At 35.6% G+C, this 14,970-nt stretch overlaps 1 protein-coding gene across 1 annotated transcript; it reads right to left on the bottom strand.

The window, feature by feature from the left end:
- Positions 1 to 4,936: 4,936 nt before the first annotated feature.
- On the bottom strand, positions 4,937 to 13,155 carry Dera (deoxyribose-phosphate aldolase). Its single transcript, XM_071599233.1, has 6 exons — positions 12,963 to 13,155; positions 12,683 to 12,832; positions 9,093 to 9,308; positions 8,424 to 8,558; positions 7,292 to 7,536; positions 4,937 to 5,544 (listed from the first exon to the last, which is right to left on the bottom strand). The coding sequence occupies exons 1-6, from the start codon at positions 12,991 to 12,993 to the stop codon at positions 5,335 to 5,337; spliced, it is 987 nt and encodes a 328-aa protein (XP_071455334.1). The 5' UTR covers positions 12,994 to 13,155; the 3' UTR covers positions 4,937 to 5,334.
- Positions 13,156 to 14,970: the final 1,815 nt, after the last annotated feature.

Genomic DNA, 14,970 nt, shown 5'->3' with positions numbered 1-14,970 from the left:
ATACATCAGATAATTTTTAATATGACACTCTTTGATTACCATATATTTCACAAATAACGTTAATTCTCAATAAGATCAGAAAAAGAATGTTTTTTCAAGATGTCCTGGACACTGATGACATTTGAACCATTTTACTAAGTTTACAGGTATATTTCAACCAATAACTTGTGTCCCAAGAGTGAAACATACCAATTTTTAAAGATAAATATGCAAATATACAAAAACAGTTTTTGCATTCATCTCCATGGCTGCATATCACCTGCAAGTTAATCATAACTTGAAAGATGAAGTTATGCCATAGAGAAACCATCACTAAGGTTGTAAATAATTTAACTTGGATATTCAATAAATGGACAAGTTTTTAAAACCAATGAAGAAATTGCAGGATCAAACTGACCCATAGTAAACAGCATAAACTAATCATTACAAAAATGGAATTGAGAATATTTGTACAAATAAAATGGTCAAGTGAGATTTAATACCTAGTTATCATCAAGGTATGAAAGGAATACAGTGAAAACATTAAAACACAATTAAATTTATACATAATTGGCAACTTCATTTGGTAAAAAAACACTGAAATATCAGCAAATACTATGTAAAAGCTTGTCCCAAGTCAAATAATAAAAACACATTTATTTAGGCATGGATTATTAAAAGCATGACAGATTTATTATTATCAGTTTGATGGTTATGCCAGGACTAAGGAGTTCAGCCAGTGAAAATTATTTTAACACCCAAGTACCTATTATTCAGTCTCTCACACATATCATGTTCACCAATTTTCCCCATATTAACTTGAAGCAATTTGAAAATAAAGAATTAAAAATATGATGATCTTTTATTTGACCAGATGTAATTTGTCCTTGTATACTTAATAGGTTATTTTGATTTTAAGGCTTCAGGCTCTTAAACACACACAAAATGTGTTTCAATATTTTTGCCTCTTTACGGTTCGGATGATATGTATGCCTACATCGGTAAATGTCGTAAAGTTAAGGGAATGTCAATGATGGATGACAATTCTATTTCCATGCGCCGTCACAAGAAATGCCAGTTTGAATCACCCCAACACACCAATTCCGGTATGGATGTCTTCATGGAGTGATAAAAGCAAAACAACTGGCTAAAAAATTATGTACATGGTTTTCCTCTAAGTAAGCACAATATTCACCAGTTAAGGTGCATTTATAGCACCTTACATTTCTGAGGACAATTTCATTCAGTCTATCTTCACAACTATAAAAGTTTGACCTCTCATAAAAAATATACATTGGATTAAAAAATATACAAGATATTATTCAAATGAGTAATCTATCAACCTTTATTTCTCCACAAACTCCTCTTCTGGTAACACAGCGTGTGCAGAAACCCCTATGAAGGATCCATTTAATACTCATTTTAATAATTAATCGAGCTGGTATAGAATTTTCTTCTTTTTTATCAATTCATAATCAGATTGTGCCAATAAATGTGACATTCAACTGTGGAACAATCTAAATGTATAGCATAAAACCTTCATGATTCCCTCATTTCTTATCACCACATACTCATCCTACTTCAAATGCTATGAGAGTACACAATTGTACCTGTCTCGCAATTGGAACTACAGAGGCTACATCATATGAAATCTACCAACTTTATGATACTTCATTATAACATATGAAAAATTAAAATTGCATCAGTTCTACTGAATTTTATTTACAGTGGCTGATCCCAACGAATAGTCAAAGTCATCAGGACACCTGATGATGTCACTGTTTGACAAAACCAGTCATTTAAAATCAAATTCAGCAAAACTTAACAAAATTTTATTTTTTCAAATTATATCAGCACACTCCCATAGAAGTAAATTTTGTCTTCCATAAATAAAAATAATAGCACACCTAATCGGTCTTCCACGAGAGGAGAAACCAATTCTCTTTCACACATTTTGACAGTGATATTTCTCACTGAATCTGCAGTAAATAAGTTTCATTATAAAATTTTTAAATTAACCAATCAAGGCTAAGCGTAAGTTGTTGCTAGTAGGCATTCCACCCAACTCTGACTGGATTACATCAGGCCAGAATTCATCATGGTGGACCAACAATAAACAGGAGTGGTGGAGTGCTCTTTAGGTTTTTGTAACTCCTGAGCAAGTCTGGATTAACGAAAAGGAAGAAATAAGAAAAATGTCTCCCCCAGTTTTTTATGTAATGACACAAACTGCATGTGTATTATTCCCTGCATAAGCAGAACAGGCCAGTAACAAGTCGGGTGGAGTAAAATTTAAACAAACCTTTCAAGTACAATGAATGCAGTCCATGGTCAAGGTGAAAAGTAACATCATGACAATGAGCATAGATAACATAAGGATTCTAACATTCATATTAAAAAGACACTATGAAAGTTGAATACAGGGCTGCTGTTAAATTATTACATGATTTTGGGGGGAATTGATGGGTGAGCACCATTTCATTGTTTCTTCACCAGTCAGTAATTATACACAAGGTTTATTACTGCATTGTTTAAACGGTTGTTCATGATTACGTATGAGTACCAATGTGGGTGGAGTAATTAAGTGCTTCATGCAGCATAATTGGTGTGTGACTGATTGCTAGGGACAAGTAACACATTCTATGGGCAAATTTCTTTTGCTAACTACCACTAAAAATCTTAATTGGTCATTTAAATATAATAATGGCACGTACAGGAGGGCTTAGTAAAATGTAATAGAAAAAATAATAACCAAAGGGCAATACTAATGGGTAATCAGGTACTTAAAGCAAGTTTTAAAAATTGCAAACAAAAATGCATATTATCTACTATTTTTGAATGCTATGATTTGAGTTAATCTTGCAAAATGATTTTTACTCTTATTTGGCCACCCAATGCCAATTATTTATACAGAGGGAACAATAAAACTGCAGCAGTGAAAAGAAATAGAACAACAGATGCATTTACAAGAAGGCACAATAAGTTAGTTAGGAAAAAAATATTGTGCACAGGGGATATCGTAGTTAGCCTTGATGCCTTCCTCAGGGTTGATACAAATAATCTGACAGCTCTTCCTATCATGTGCTCTTCGCCCCCCTCTGCTCGCTCAGATATCCTCTTCCATGTATACTGATATCATGTCTCATACAGGCAAGTACCACCAGGTTTTCAAATGCCTATAGCTATAATTTACCTACTGCATTACTTATAATGTCATATCAATGCACAGAAAATAACATAATGATGCAGTAAGTCATCAAGATAATATAATCAACAGCATAGAATTTCAATAGAGCTATATGCTGGCTCACAGCAATAAAATAATTTCCTGATTTGTGGCTGTAATACTAAAACCTTCACCAGAAGGATCATTATGTGCCAGCCTCTCCGAAGAATATAAAACATGAATCTCCACATAAGATGCAGGTGGAGAAATTTTTCACAGCAGGAACCTCCTCGCAGGTGGTTTGTTTTAACACATGCAACCTGCATATGTTGAAACACATCACCTTATATTGCATTAAATGTATCACGTCATTAAACTGATTAAAAATAATCAACATTAGAACTTACACAGCTTTGACTAAGCAGTAAAACATAGGAATGGAGCAAAAGAGATAGAATTTTTTAAATAGGGTGTAATTCAGGATAACTCAGGCCTCGGATGTGAGTTAGTCTTGGTGCTATTTTACAGCCTCAAATTATGCATTGGGGTCACTATCTTGATAAGTTGACTCAGGGGAGTATCTATAGCATTAATACACATACTATAGCACCCAAAACACCCTTAACCAGAGGGTAGCTGAGGATGACCCACATGCGTTGAAACTGGTATTACCAAATAAAAAACTTTTGTGAAAAACACATAGTATTCTTCTTTCATTCAAAAAACTCCCTACCAAAAAAACACAGTTGAACTCAGTTACAGAAGCTCCCCCTAAATTGCGTGAAAAACTTGAAAATTCAGAAAATAATAACCTAATTTTGAATAAGTGTGATCAGGTGCTTTCCCGGCATATCAACTTTATGAAGTTTTCTCGGGCCTTCCACCTGACCTAGTGGAACACCCAAGAAAACTACCTCATTATGAATATTGTAAAAGTATTGTGAAATAGAGAAATAGTAATTTTCCTCTTTTGCTCAGTCCTTAAAACTTGTTGCAATGCTTTCACATTATCATCCTCATCTACAACACAAGTTTTTAGTTTGGATTGGGGTATATATAAACTAAATAAGCAGGGTGGACAGTGTTAGTTTGTGATGGAATAGTTAATGTCTGAGCATGAATCGTTATTGCCCAAATGTGGAGATATTGAAGCTTGGAGCCGAGTAGGAGAATTAATTATCAAGCCATTCAAAACATACAATCTTATGCTGCAGCATGAATTCCACTAGTTCCAGGACATACAGTTTTCATATTCATCATACTAGATTTCAGGAACAAACTTTGCTGAATGTGACGACTCTGTCAGATGCCTTGCGACAAAGTGAGATGGTATGTACATCCAAACCAGTTTCTCATAAATTTTCTTCTACCCTAATATTAAAACTTTTCCAGCCTGCCCTATATCAAACACTTCACAGGTATTACACTTTAAAAGGTGCATTCTACTTTATTTAAGAATTGTCAACTTTACCTTAAACATCAGTAAATGGTTTTGATATGTTTGGGGGAGAATAAAAGAATGCTTGGTATTTACAATAGGTGAAAAAGCTGGCAATTTAAAATGTAATCATCTCAGGGAATGCTTTAAATCATTAAGATTAGCTTGCTGACAGAAAGCATGGGGCAGTGAAGTAATCCCGAGAATGGTTATCTTTGTTTTTTTACATAATTTCTTTCACAGTATAAATAAAATTATTTATGCTGTGAGCAAACAGACACACAATGAGAATAAGCAAATGGATCTAATGAATATGTCATCAGCAAATGAGGTCTGACTTCAACAAAACAAAATATAGCAAACAAGTTTAATAGCATTTGTAATAATAACAAATATTTATGAAATTAATCAACAACATATATTTAATTATTTGTTACACAAAATTGTGATTCATATTTACAAGTAGAAACAAATTTTTGAGCCTCTAATAAATCATTTGTATGCAAGTACCCATAAAAATACGCTGAACTTTATACGTGTCTGGAATTCCCTGAGTCTCTAACCATTGGATAAAAATCTTCCGCAGTGAGCCTGAATTATTTTTAAAGCTAAATTTTTAGAGTTAAAGGCAGTTATAAAATATGGATATGAAAAACCCCAGTGGTATGAATTCAACTCACTTAAAACACCAATACATTTCCCACACTGGCAATTCGAATGTAAATGCATCATTCATACAAAATTAGTTGACTCAGGAAGATACAAACTCATGTGCCGCAGCATACCTTCCCTTACTTGCATAATGAAAGAGCTGTCGCTCAATATCAGTCAAGAGAGCAGATGCTCCAATTCTGAAAAGGTGTGAATTTAGCCACTCTGTACCAAGCTCTTCCTTAATTAAGAAAAGCCAGTTCAATGCATCCTTGGCAGTACGTATTCCTCCAGCAGGCTTGAAGCCAACCTAAGAGGAAGGGAAAATTTACTATAATTTGACATACATTTTTCAACACAAACCAAACAATGGTAAAGCTTGGGGATGAGCATATGAAATGACACAATAACACTAACAGCTACATAGCTTGGTCATTTGACATCAAAATCAAAACCCTGCTGAGCAAAGCTGAAATTGGCCCTTGACCTCTTAAAATTTTGATGAATATCAGCTAACTTAATAGTCTTTCCATGAAATAAATATAATTTTGGGCATTTTCTAAAAACTCATGACATTATAACAATTTAATCACTGTGTTTGCTCTAAATGAAGCATCTACACATTTCCACCATTCTTACATAACATGAAAATATCATCCAAAATAAATGGAGAAAGTAACCAGTACACTACTTCTATCATAAGGCTTATAGAATGCATCAGCAGTATAACAACAAGCAGTACATCTAGTACAGTGGTAATCGATAAAAATAAAAAATAATACTGTATATTGTAGTAGCATATGGGTTACATTTAATTACCCAATTTAATTTCTACTGCTCCAAAAAATTGCAGTTTACAAATTCACTGCCCCATTTTTAACAAGAACTTTGCTTTAGTCTTATTCGAATCTGAATTTCGGCGACACTCATGTTCCTCAACAATAGCTAAAATACCACCTGATATTCAAAATCCAATTATTCTTTTGTCACCAACTCAAACCTTTTCCTGTTCCATTTGCCTAAGAATAATCTCACCAGAATGAAAAGAATTAGTGACTTTTAAGGAGCAACACGTTTAATTAAATTATGCAACACGATTCATATAACACTGGCATACAACCAGAAAAATTTAAGATTAAAACTTAAGAAAAACAATTAAGATTGAAACTGAAGGCCTTGGATGACACTTCTTACAGATACATATATCCAAGGATGGAAGTTTCCTCAAGAAAAAGAGGTATGACCTAGTATGCCTGGCATAGGATAGATCAGCATTAAATTATTTTAATAAAGCTTTCACTGTGGCCACTGACTGCTTGTACAGATTTACTGCCATTTTTTATTTGTTTTGTTTTTGTATATGACAGAAAAGGATCAAAGAATTTTAATGTTTACACTTTATGCAAAGAAAATGGAATTGTAACCTTAAAATTAGCAGCTACATCAATATTTATTCATTGCAGAATCCCAGAAATTCATCATCACTGCAGTTGTCACTTTCCTAACGCACAATGTCATCTTCACTCCCATTTAGTGCATTGCTAATTCTACATTTTTTTCATGAGTATCAATTCATGACTTTAAGTTCAAACTATTTAAATTATTCAAGTTTTGATACAATAGTATACAACAATCTTCTCTCTTTATATCATAAGATATAGTTTTAATTTTAACTTTTTTGCGCAACACTTAGTTACTGTGCGTAAAAGTGTATGCAAAAAGTGTGTGTAAAAGTGTACCCACATTAAATGGAAAGGAATGTATGCATTATGCATTGAACATCACTCTCATACTAATAAAGTTTGAGTGCCTATAGCCTCCCAACGTTCCCAGCTAAACTTTGTGGAAGTTCATGTTAATTAAATGAAGAATACAATGTATAAAGAACAGTGGAAACATAAATTTTATTCTTCATTTAATGAGAGATAGAATATTCAATTGTTTCTGGCTCAACCTTGTGGAAATTCATGTTAATGAAATTAAGAATACAAAGACAGTGGAAAGTTACTTTGTATTCTTGAGAGATAGAATGTTTAAAAAAATCTAGTACATCATACCCTGTAGTTCATTCGATGGTAATAATCAGCTATGGCACGGCACATGACCACTCCGACGGGCAAAGTTGCATTCACTCCTTCCTTCCCTGTTGATGTTTTAATGAAATCTGATCCAGCCATCATGGCAACCAGCGATGCCTTGTAAACATTGCTGAAGGAGCCAAGATCCCCCACCGCTAGGATTGTTTTCATGTGAGCCCTCTCACCACAGGCCTCCTTCATCTGCTGGACTTCCTGATAGAGTTCTTGAAAATGAATGGATATCAGAAAAAAATATGCCTCATAAACATATTATGGCTTGGCATGAAAAGGCAACTGCAGCACTAATGCCAAAAATCTAAAAAATATTTTGAATAATGAACTAAAATAGATTAATGACCTAAAATAGCACACTATTACTACACTACAGCTTGTATAGGGCAGAAGCTCAAATTCAAAATTTGAATTCTCACAAAAATCCTGGCCAATCTTGATAGGTCAATGCTCTTTTTTTTTGTCGCGTGACCTGTGACATCATATCGCTTATCAATAGAGTTGAGATGTCATGCTCCCCCCTCCCTTCCCTTTCCCTACTCCCCCATGCGAGAGAGAGAGACTTTGCAGTGCAACGAAGTGAAAAAAAGGTATAGTCCGAGATGGCATGTTGTATGAGGTTTGATGTTGCATTGCATTATTAATACCATAGGTAATCTACCAGTTATGGTAGGCTTTGGATGGAAACAACAACCAAACAATTTTCATGTCTCTCCAAACAAAACGCAACCCAACATTCAACACTACAATAAGCCCCTCTTCAATTCTGCTCACTTTCTTCCCCCTTCATTCCATCCGACATTCCTCTTCTATTCGTACCCCTTCCTCCCTTGCTTAAAATTCTCCCCTCTATCACAGTCCATGACATCCTATTGCCAATCAATATGCTTTGCATCCATTTTTTCTGTCCAGTTATGATTTCTCCCATCAATCCCCTCTCTGCCCCACCATACAGCATTTGTTTGCCCTGCACAGTTAAGCTGAATTGGAAAGAGACTTTTCTCAGGGGCCAAAGACTAAAAAAGACCACAAAATGCAAATTTGAAAAAAATTAATGTGACATCAAGGTTATTCTATCTTAAATAAACCTCATATTTACCTTGCCATTTGTGTTCCAAAACCAGACTTCGGTCCAAAACAACATCAATTTCATTTGCTCCCATCTCTACAGCATACCTTATCTCTTCAAGGCGGGTTTTCAGAGGACACTGACCAGTTGGGAAACCAGTGGCCACTATTTTTGAATAAATAATTTAATTAATCTTAAAAAAGAAGTGTATGCGTATCATTAGAAGTCACTTGTAAACAGTTGACAAAATTCGATATTCTAAAAATTATCAAGCCATTAGGCATATCATGAACATATCAAAATAAACAATGAGATATATATATTTATTTGAAATTTGAATGCCTAATCAACACTGTCTAGCTTTTTTTTTAAATTTCATGCATATGAAATCACCCAAACCAATTACTTGTGATAAGACCTTGAGTAAAATTTTCTTTGGTATTTTAATAGCATTTTTAAATAAAGCAAAGTAAATAATTTCTATAATCAAATGAGAACCACCTAACAAATTTATAGAACACAACAAAATGGAATTCCTTTCATTAGGAATTGTGATTAGTCACCTAATACTAAATGATGTTATTAGAAACCATTTACAACTAGTTTAACTCCTTAAAGAGGAACTAAATTTTGCTCCTTTTCTTTTAAAATTATTCAAGCAACTTTAGATTGAATCTTCGAGAAAATAAACATTTTTACCTGAAGCAATCTTCACTTTGTCATCTGCTCGCAGGGCTGTGAGTGCCACACATGCATCATGAACACGTGATGGATAAACACACACAGCAGCCGTTGTGATTTTGAGTTTGTCACTGTTCCCAGTAGAATCTGACAAGATGACATCAAGGATATCCTTGCTGACAGGGTTAGCAGCTTTCCGACATAGCCTTTGCACATTCACCCAGGTATCATCCCCTGAAAGCAATAGATGGGGCAATTTACTCGTGGTAAAGGTAAAGTTTAAACAAAAATCTATTAACACTGACTCCTTAAAATGTCATAGTAGCCAATGATTGGGGACATGGTAGCCCATGGTAGAGAATGGTACCCATGAGGTTGGTAGAGAATTGGACTGCTGACCAGTGAGTACAGGTTTGATGCCCAGGTATGCCTCCGGGCAACCTCAACTTCACCCAAGCTGAGTGATTTTTCAGGTACCAGTACTTCCTGGGAAACCACAGGTATCATCTTTAGTGATGATATTGAAAATGTTTTATTACTCCATGAAATGCAATTTTAAATTTCAAGTTATTAGGAGGGATATGAGAGGGGTATACAGCAAGTCAAGGAAATGAGGTGGAAGGATCAGGGTGATGATATAGAGAATTTTCAGATTCAAGGAAAATTAAATGCTAAGAAACTAAATTGTCTGGAAATAGTAAGGGAAAATCTTCAACCATTTACAATAGAAATAAGATAACAGCCAAATTAGAAATAGAAAAAGAATTCGATGTAGAAAAGGACAGCCTGAATCCAGAAATACTATATAGCAAAATAGAATGAGCACCCAGGGAGATAAAGTTGGACAAGGCAGTAGGTATACAAATTCTCCCATCAGAAATACTACAGTGTTAAGGGAAAAATGGAAAAAAGGAATTCTTTGAGCTCGTAAGAATTATTTGTAAAGAAGGGATTTGACCAGAAGATTTACTTAGGTCAGTTTTTACCCTGATCATGAAAAGCATAAAGCAACTGTACATGAAGAATACTAGGCAATAAGTTCAGATGCTACCAAGTTAGTCCCAAGAATTCACACAATAAAGTGCAAACAACTAATTAGGTGATAATTGCTTTGCCTTTAGGAAAGGGGAAGTAAAAACCTGACCCCATTACAATGAAGAGAACATTATCAGGAAGGAGCAATGAATTTAATCACTGTCTTTGTGCATATGATGAATTTTGAGAAGGTGGTCTACATTAATGGAAACACTCAGAATGTGGGATTAGACTGAAGAGATATGTGACTACTTGACACTTTTATACAAATGAGATGGGTAGCAGAGAGAGAATCAGGCTGAGCAACAACGGCCTGTGGAAAGAGACCGAGTTGTACATCATTACTGGAACTTTTCAACATATAAGCTGAGCAAATATTAACAGTAATATGGAAACTTAAGCAGAAAGATGAATAGGTCAGTTCGGTTTGCTGATGATCAAGCAAAAAAAATAAAGTCAAAGGATATCAGTTACTACTGAGTGCTTTACAAGGACAATGTTAGTGTTATTAGTATTTTTTAGTACCCTACAAGCCACCGCTAGGGTGCAGTGGCAGGGGGTGAATACACACCTAATGTTGTGACTAATTTTGACCCGAATAATTTTACCCTTACCACAGTCAGAGAATGTTCTTCTGATCCCTTATTGTTCATGGTAAAAATGACACCTTAAACCTACCTATTCTACACTTAATCTCTCAAATTTTACCAACATGACCCCTCTGACTGTAGCATGATGGGGGCAACAATACATCTTCAACATCACCCCCAAATAGATGTCCTTCCAGTAGTATTAGTTTTTCGTAGTTTTTGCGGGAGGTTACCAACAGCTTAGGTCATTTGCGCCATTAGGAATGGATGGGAAAGGAAGGGTGGAGAGAAACCTGGCATCAGCATTAGCATACTCTTGTCGAAAGGCACCAGGGGGTGTGTAGTTTAACATCCCATCCGATGGCTGTCGTACTCACTCAAAGTGCTCTCCACAAAGCACCTCAAATAGGAATCGGGATACCACTGAAAAATATTTGTTGTTTCCAGAATTTGAACCCTGTGGGAAGCCTGTACTTAGGCCACCGCAAAATTCCCATCCCCAAGATGTCCTTCCAATTTACAAAAGGCACCCAATCTGCAATTCAACCCTTCGGCAATTAATCCAACTTCATGAAGATCCCATATACTTGCAGCATACTCTAAATGAGGCCAAGCCAGCGAAATAAAACATTTCTCTCCAACCTTTTCATCACATTTACCCAGTACTCGTCTTATAAATCCTAATTTTTTGTTAGCTTGTCCACATATTCCCCGTTTTTGTTTCACCAGGGAGAGGTCGTGACTGAGGGTAATGCCTAAGTAATAATCGAGTCTACACATTCTATTTCAGTGTCCCCAATGCATTAGGCGCTCAGGAGGGAACTACTCTTTTCCAAAAATTCATCACTATGCACTTTTTTAAGTTTAAATCTAATTGCCAAGTGTCGCACCAGCGTTGCATAGCATTTAGGTTACATAAAGCTGCTGTGTCCTCAAGATTACGAATAAATCTGTAAACCACAGCATCATTGGCAAATAAATGAATCTGACTTGAGACTACAACGTCAATGTCGTTAATGTAGCGTGGGAATAAAAGGGGTCCGAGGTATGGGATGAAGATTAACCACAAGAATACAAAATCAATGAGATTCTCTGGCAGTAGGCACTCAAACTGCAGTTTTTCAGGGGAAAAGCGCAGAGCAGTGAGCACATTAGAAGAATGGAGTCAGAAAAGACTTAAAATGGAGCTTAAGGCTTTATGAATGCGAAACCTGGTCTTAGATGGAAGAGAATCAGCATAGATTATATCTGTTGGAGACTTTTGAAACCTGGTTCTGGCAAAAAATGAAGAGAATAAGTAGATTATTAAAATCTGAAAAACGCCGAAAAATTTAATGGGAGAAATACTGAAAGGTAGTAGGATGTAGAAGGCCATGATAGAAATAGAATGTCAGGTAAGATTAAATTACGATAAAATATGAGGGTAGAAGAAAGACGAAAGTAAGCTACCTATATAGCATAAAAACCAAGGAATGAAGAAAACATAATCTATGCCAATGAAAGAGGAAATTCTTATGATGCTAAAATAAATGGTCGTTAGTACCGCCCAAAACTTACCTTTACATTATAGGACACCCATGAATAAATTAATATTTCGCGGTTTTTACGTTTATGTGAGTAAATTATGCTTCCCAGTGCTGTTATTGTGTTTCTAAAACTGATACTGGTGAAAATGTTATCATTAATTGAATAAACCGTGCATAGAATTGCTTCTTGTTTCCGCGATAAAGGCAATTATTGTAGGAGATGGATTATATTCAACTATCGGTGCGGTGCCAGCCTTAACATTATTTTCCGCAGTTTTGAATGAATTGCGAATACGTTTTAGAAATGGCCAAAGATGTATTTGTATTTCAATCCTTGAAATCATAACTTCTTCAACACGGTGTAACATGCAATTTTCACTGACCTGACCCTAGTATTGCCAAAATATTTGTTAAGTGACACTTTTTCCTATAACTTTTAATTGGAAATTGTTTTTACCAGAGAGGGTTGTGAGATCAATGCATGTAACAGCACGCAAAAGCCATGCAGCTTGCCATTCGTTTTTCACCGCCTTTCTTGTCTGAATATTGATTGCTCTTCTATTGACAGCGGGTAGGTTTACCCGCACTTGCGATATCCATCCAAGATCTAGAAAAAAATCATTAAGATACAGGATTAATTATTAACACAATAAAATTGCCTTATCTCGTGAAGTAGACGAAATCACTAACAACGAAAATGATAAAGAAATTAAATATACTAGCAAATGAGTACCCACCTAATTCGCAGCCGGGATTTCTATCATCCATGTTTTTTACAGCATTAACTCCAGGACAAATTAATGAACTTTCACTTATTCAACAAACTCCACTTTTAGCATTACCAAAACAATAGGAACTGATGATAAATTCATACGATAACAGAGCCAAACACTTCTTGACGTTCAGAAGGTTCAGGCCTTTCGAACCATACTGCCCGATAAGGAAGATATCACCACTCGTTATAAAACAAGTGAAGAATGAATGTCAATGAATATTTAAAATTATTTTAATTCCATGATTAAATATAATACTTGAAGCCATCCCAAACTTTCTCTCTCCATGGTATTAAAATTTCATAAAATTTATAAAATCAAACTTCATTCAAACAGGTGGAATCACAGGCTTTCACGAATCACATGGCTTCTATAAAGTGCGCCATTATCAACCTTGATAACAGTACAAAACCACGTCTGATTTGTAATAATGTACATAATATTCTACATACTCTACAACGGAAGCAATAAATTCTCGCCTTGTAAGCAGAAAAAAACTTATTACCCTGCGTTCTCTAATAAAATAACCTTACCATCTTGTTAATTTGCGAGCTAACATTTGAAAATTCAAACCAATCTAATACATGGTGTTTTTTATTTTCTCGTGAAAAATCTATATTTTACTTCATATCTGGCTGGTCTCTGATTGACTGAAAACCACACTAACATTAAGGCCCACCATACAAGGGCTCCAGTGGGCTCCATCTCATCCGATTGGAGGGGATGCTCATGTTCATGGGCAGGAAGGGGTTAGTGCATAGATGCCTCAAAAAGGTAATAGAGGGATCAGACTTTGTACCTTACAAAGACCATTTGATTTAACCCTAACTATTGTTAAATCAGTTTACTTTGGCCAGGACTTAAAAGAAATGTTACTGCACCATGTATTACATGCCTGTGAGAGTGATTACCCATTAACGGGATGCCTCTTTCAGTAACAGCCTCTTTCCTCTCCCCATTCCAAATCTGCTTCCCTCCCAATCCTGTCATCCTTCCCAGATCCCTCTCTCTCATTATGTCCTCATCTTTTATAACCACTATCTTCCCAATTACACTCACCCTCCACACCATCTTAGACCCCTCCTCCTCAGTACATCCCACAAGCCTCAATCTCCCACCTCCTGATGTACCTATCCTAAGGCAATGGAGTACCTACCCTAATGGAGGAAGAGAAGACACCGGATTGATTATGAAGGCAACTAATCCATGAATTTTAACACCTACCGGCAAGGAATACATTTTCGACTAATATGCATGACATGTTTTGCTAAAAGATGGTAATTTGAGGTTTTGGATGCTTTAATGCCATTAAATACAGTACAGTTCATTCAAAAATAATACACTGACATATAAGAGCCATTCATAGTGTCTCATCCATTCTTCTGTTTTCACATAATATGACATTTTTTATGATTATAATAGTTTGCAACCTTCTGTGTAAAGCTAGTTTAGTGAAAGGTTAGCTGGCTTAAATATTAAAACAGGACTTGAGCTTGTGGAACAGCCTCTATACATTGGAAGTGTTTTGGACCAAAATTGTCAAGGTATGTAGTTGGGACAAAAGAAGAATTGTATTAGGCAAAGAAGCTTTCACAAGGCAGAGGGAACTGATGACAGGGGTATTGAGTAAGGATTATAAAAGACTGGTCAAAAGGATGACATGGAGCATGGTTTTGTATAGCATTGAAACATGGTTACTGAAGTAAGAAGGCATAAGTTGAAGGCTTTTGAAGTGTGGGTGAGGAGAATAATAGAAAAGATGAAATGGAGAGAAAGGAAAAAAAATGATATCCATATTTGTGGGGGGGGGGGGGAGAAGAAATGATTGTCGGGAGAACTCTAAAGGAAGCAAGAAAGATGGAGGCAGAGCATTTTGATCTCCAATGGAAAGCTAGAGACTGTAATAGAGGTGAGAATGTTAGGCATACAAGGAAGGGGTAGGAATAGAATGGGTGTGTTGGATAGAATGATG

This window comes from Hetaerina americana, unplaced genomic scaffold, assembly GCF_022747635.1.
Source record: "Hetaerina americana unplaced genomic scaffold, ioHetAmer1.1.p SCAF_11, whole genome shotgun sequence".
In the NCBI taxonomy this organism is placed as follows: domain Eukaryota; kingdom Metazoa; phylum Arthropoda; class Insecta; order Odonata; family Calopterygidae; genus Hetaerina; species Hetaerina americana.
The sequence above is the reverse complement of the archived record's forward strand: the minus strand, read 5'-3'. Positions and strand labels throughout refer to the sequence as shown.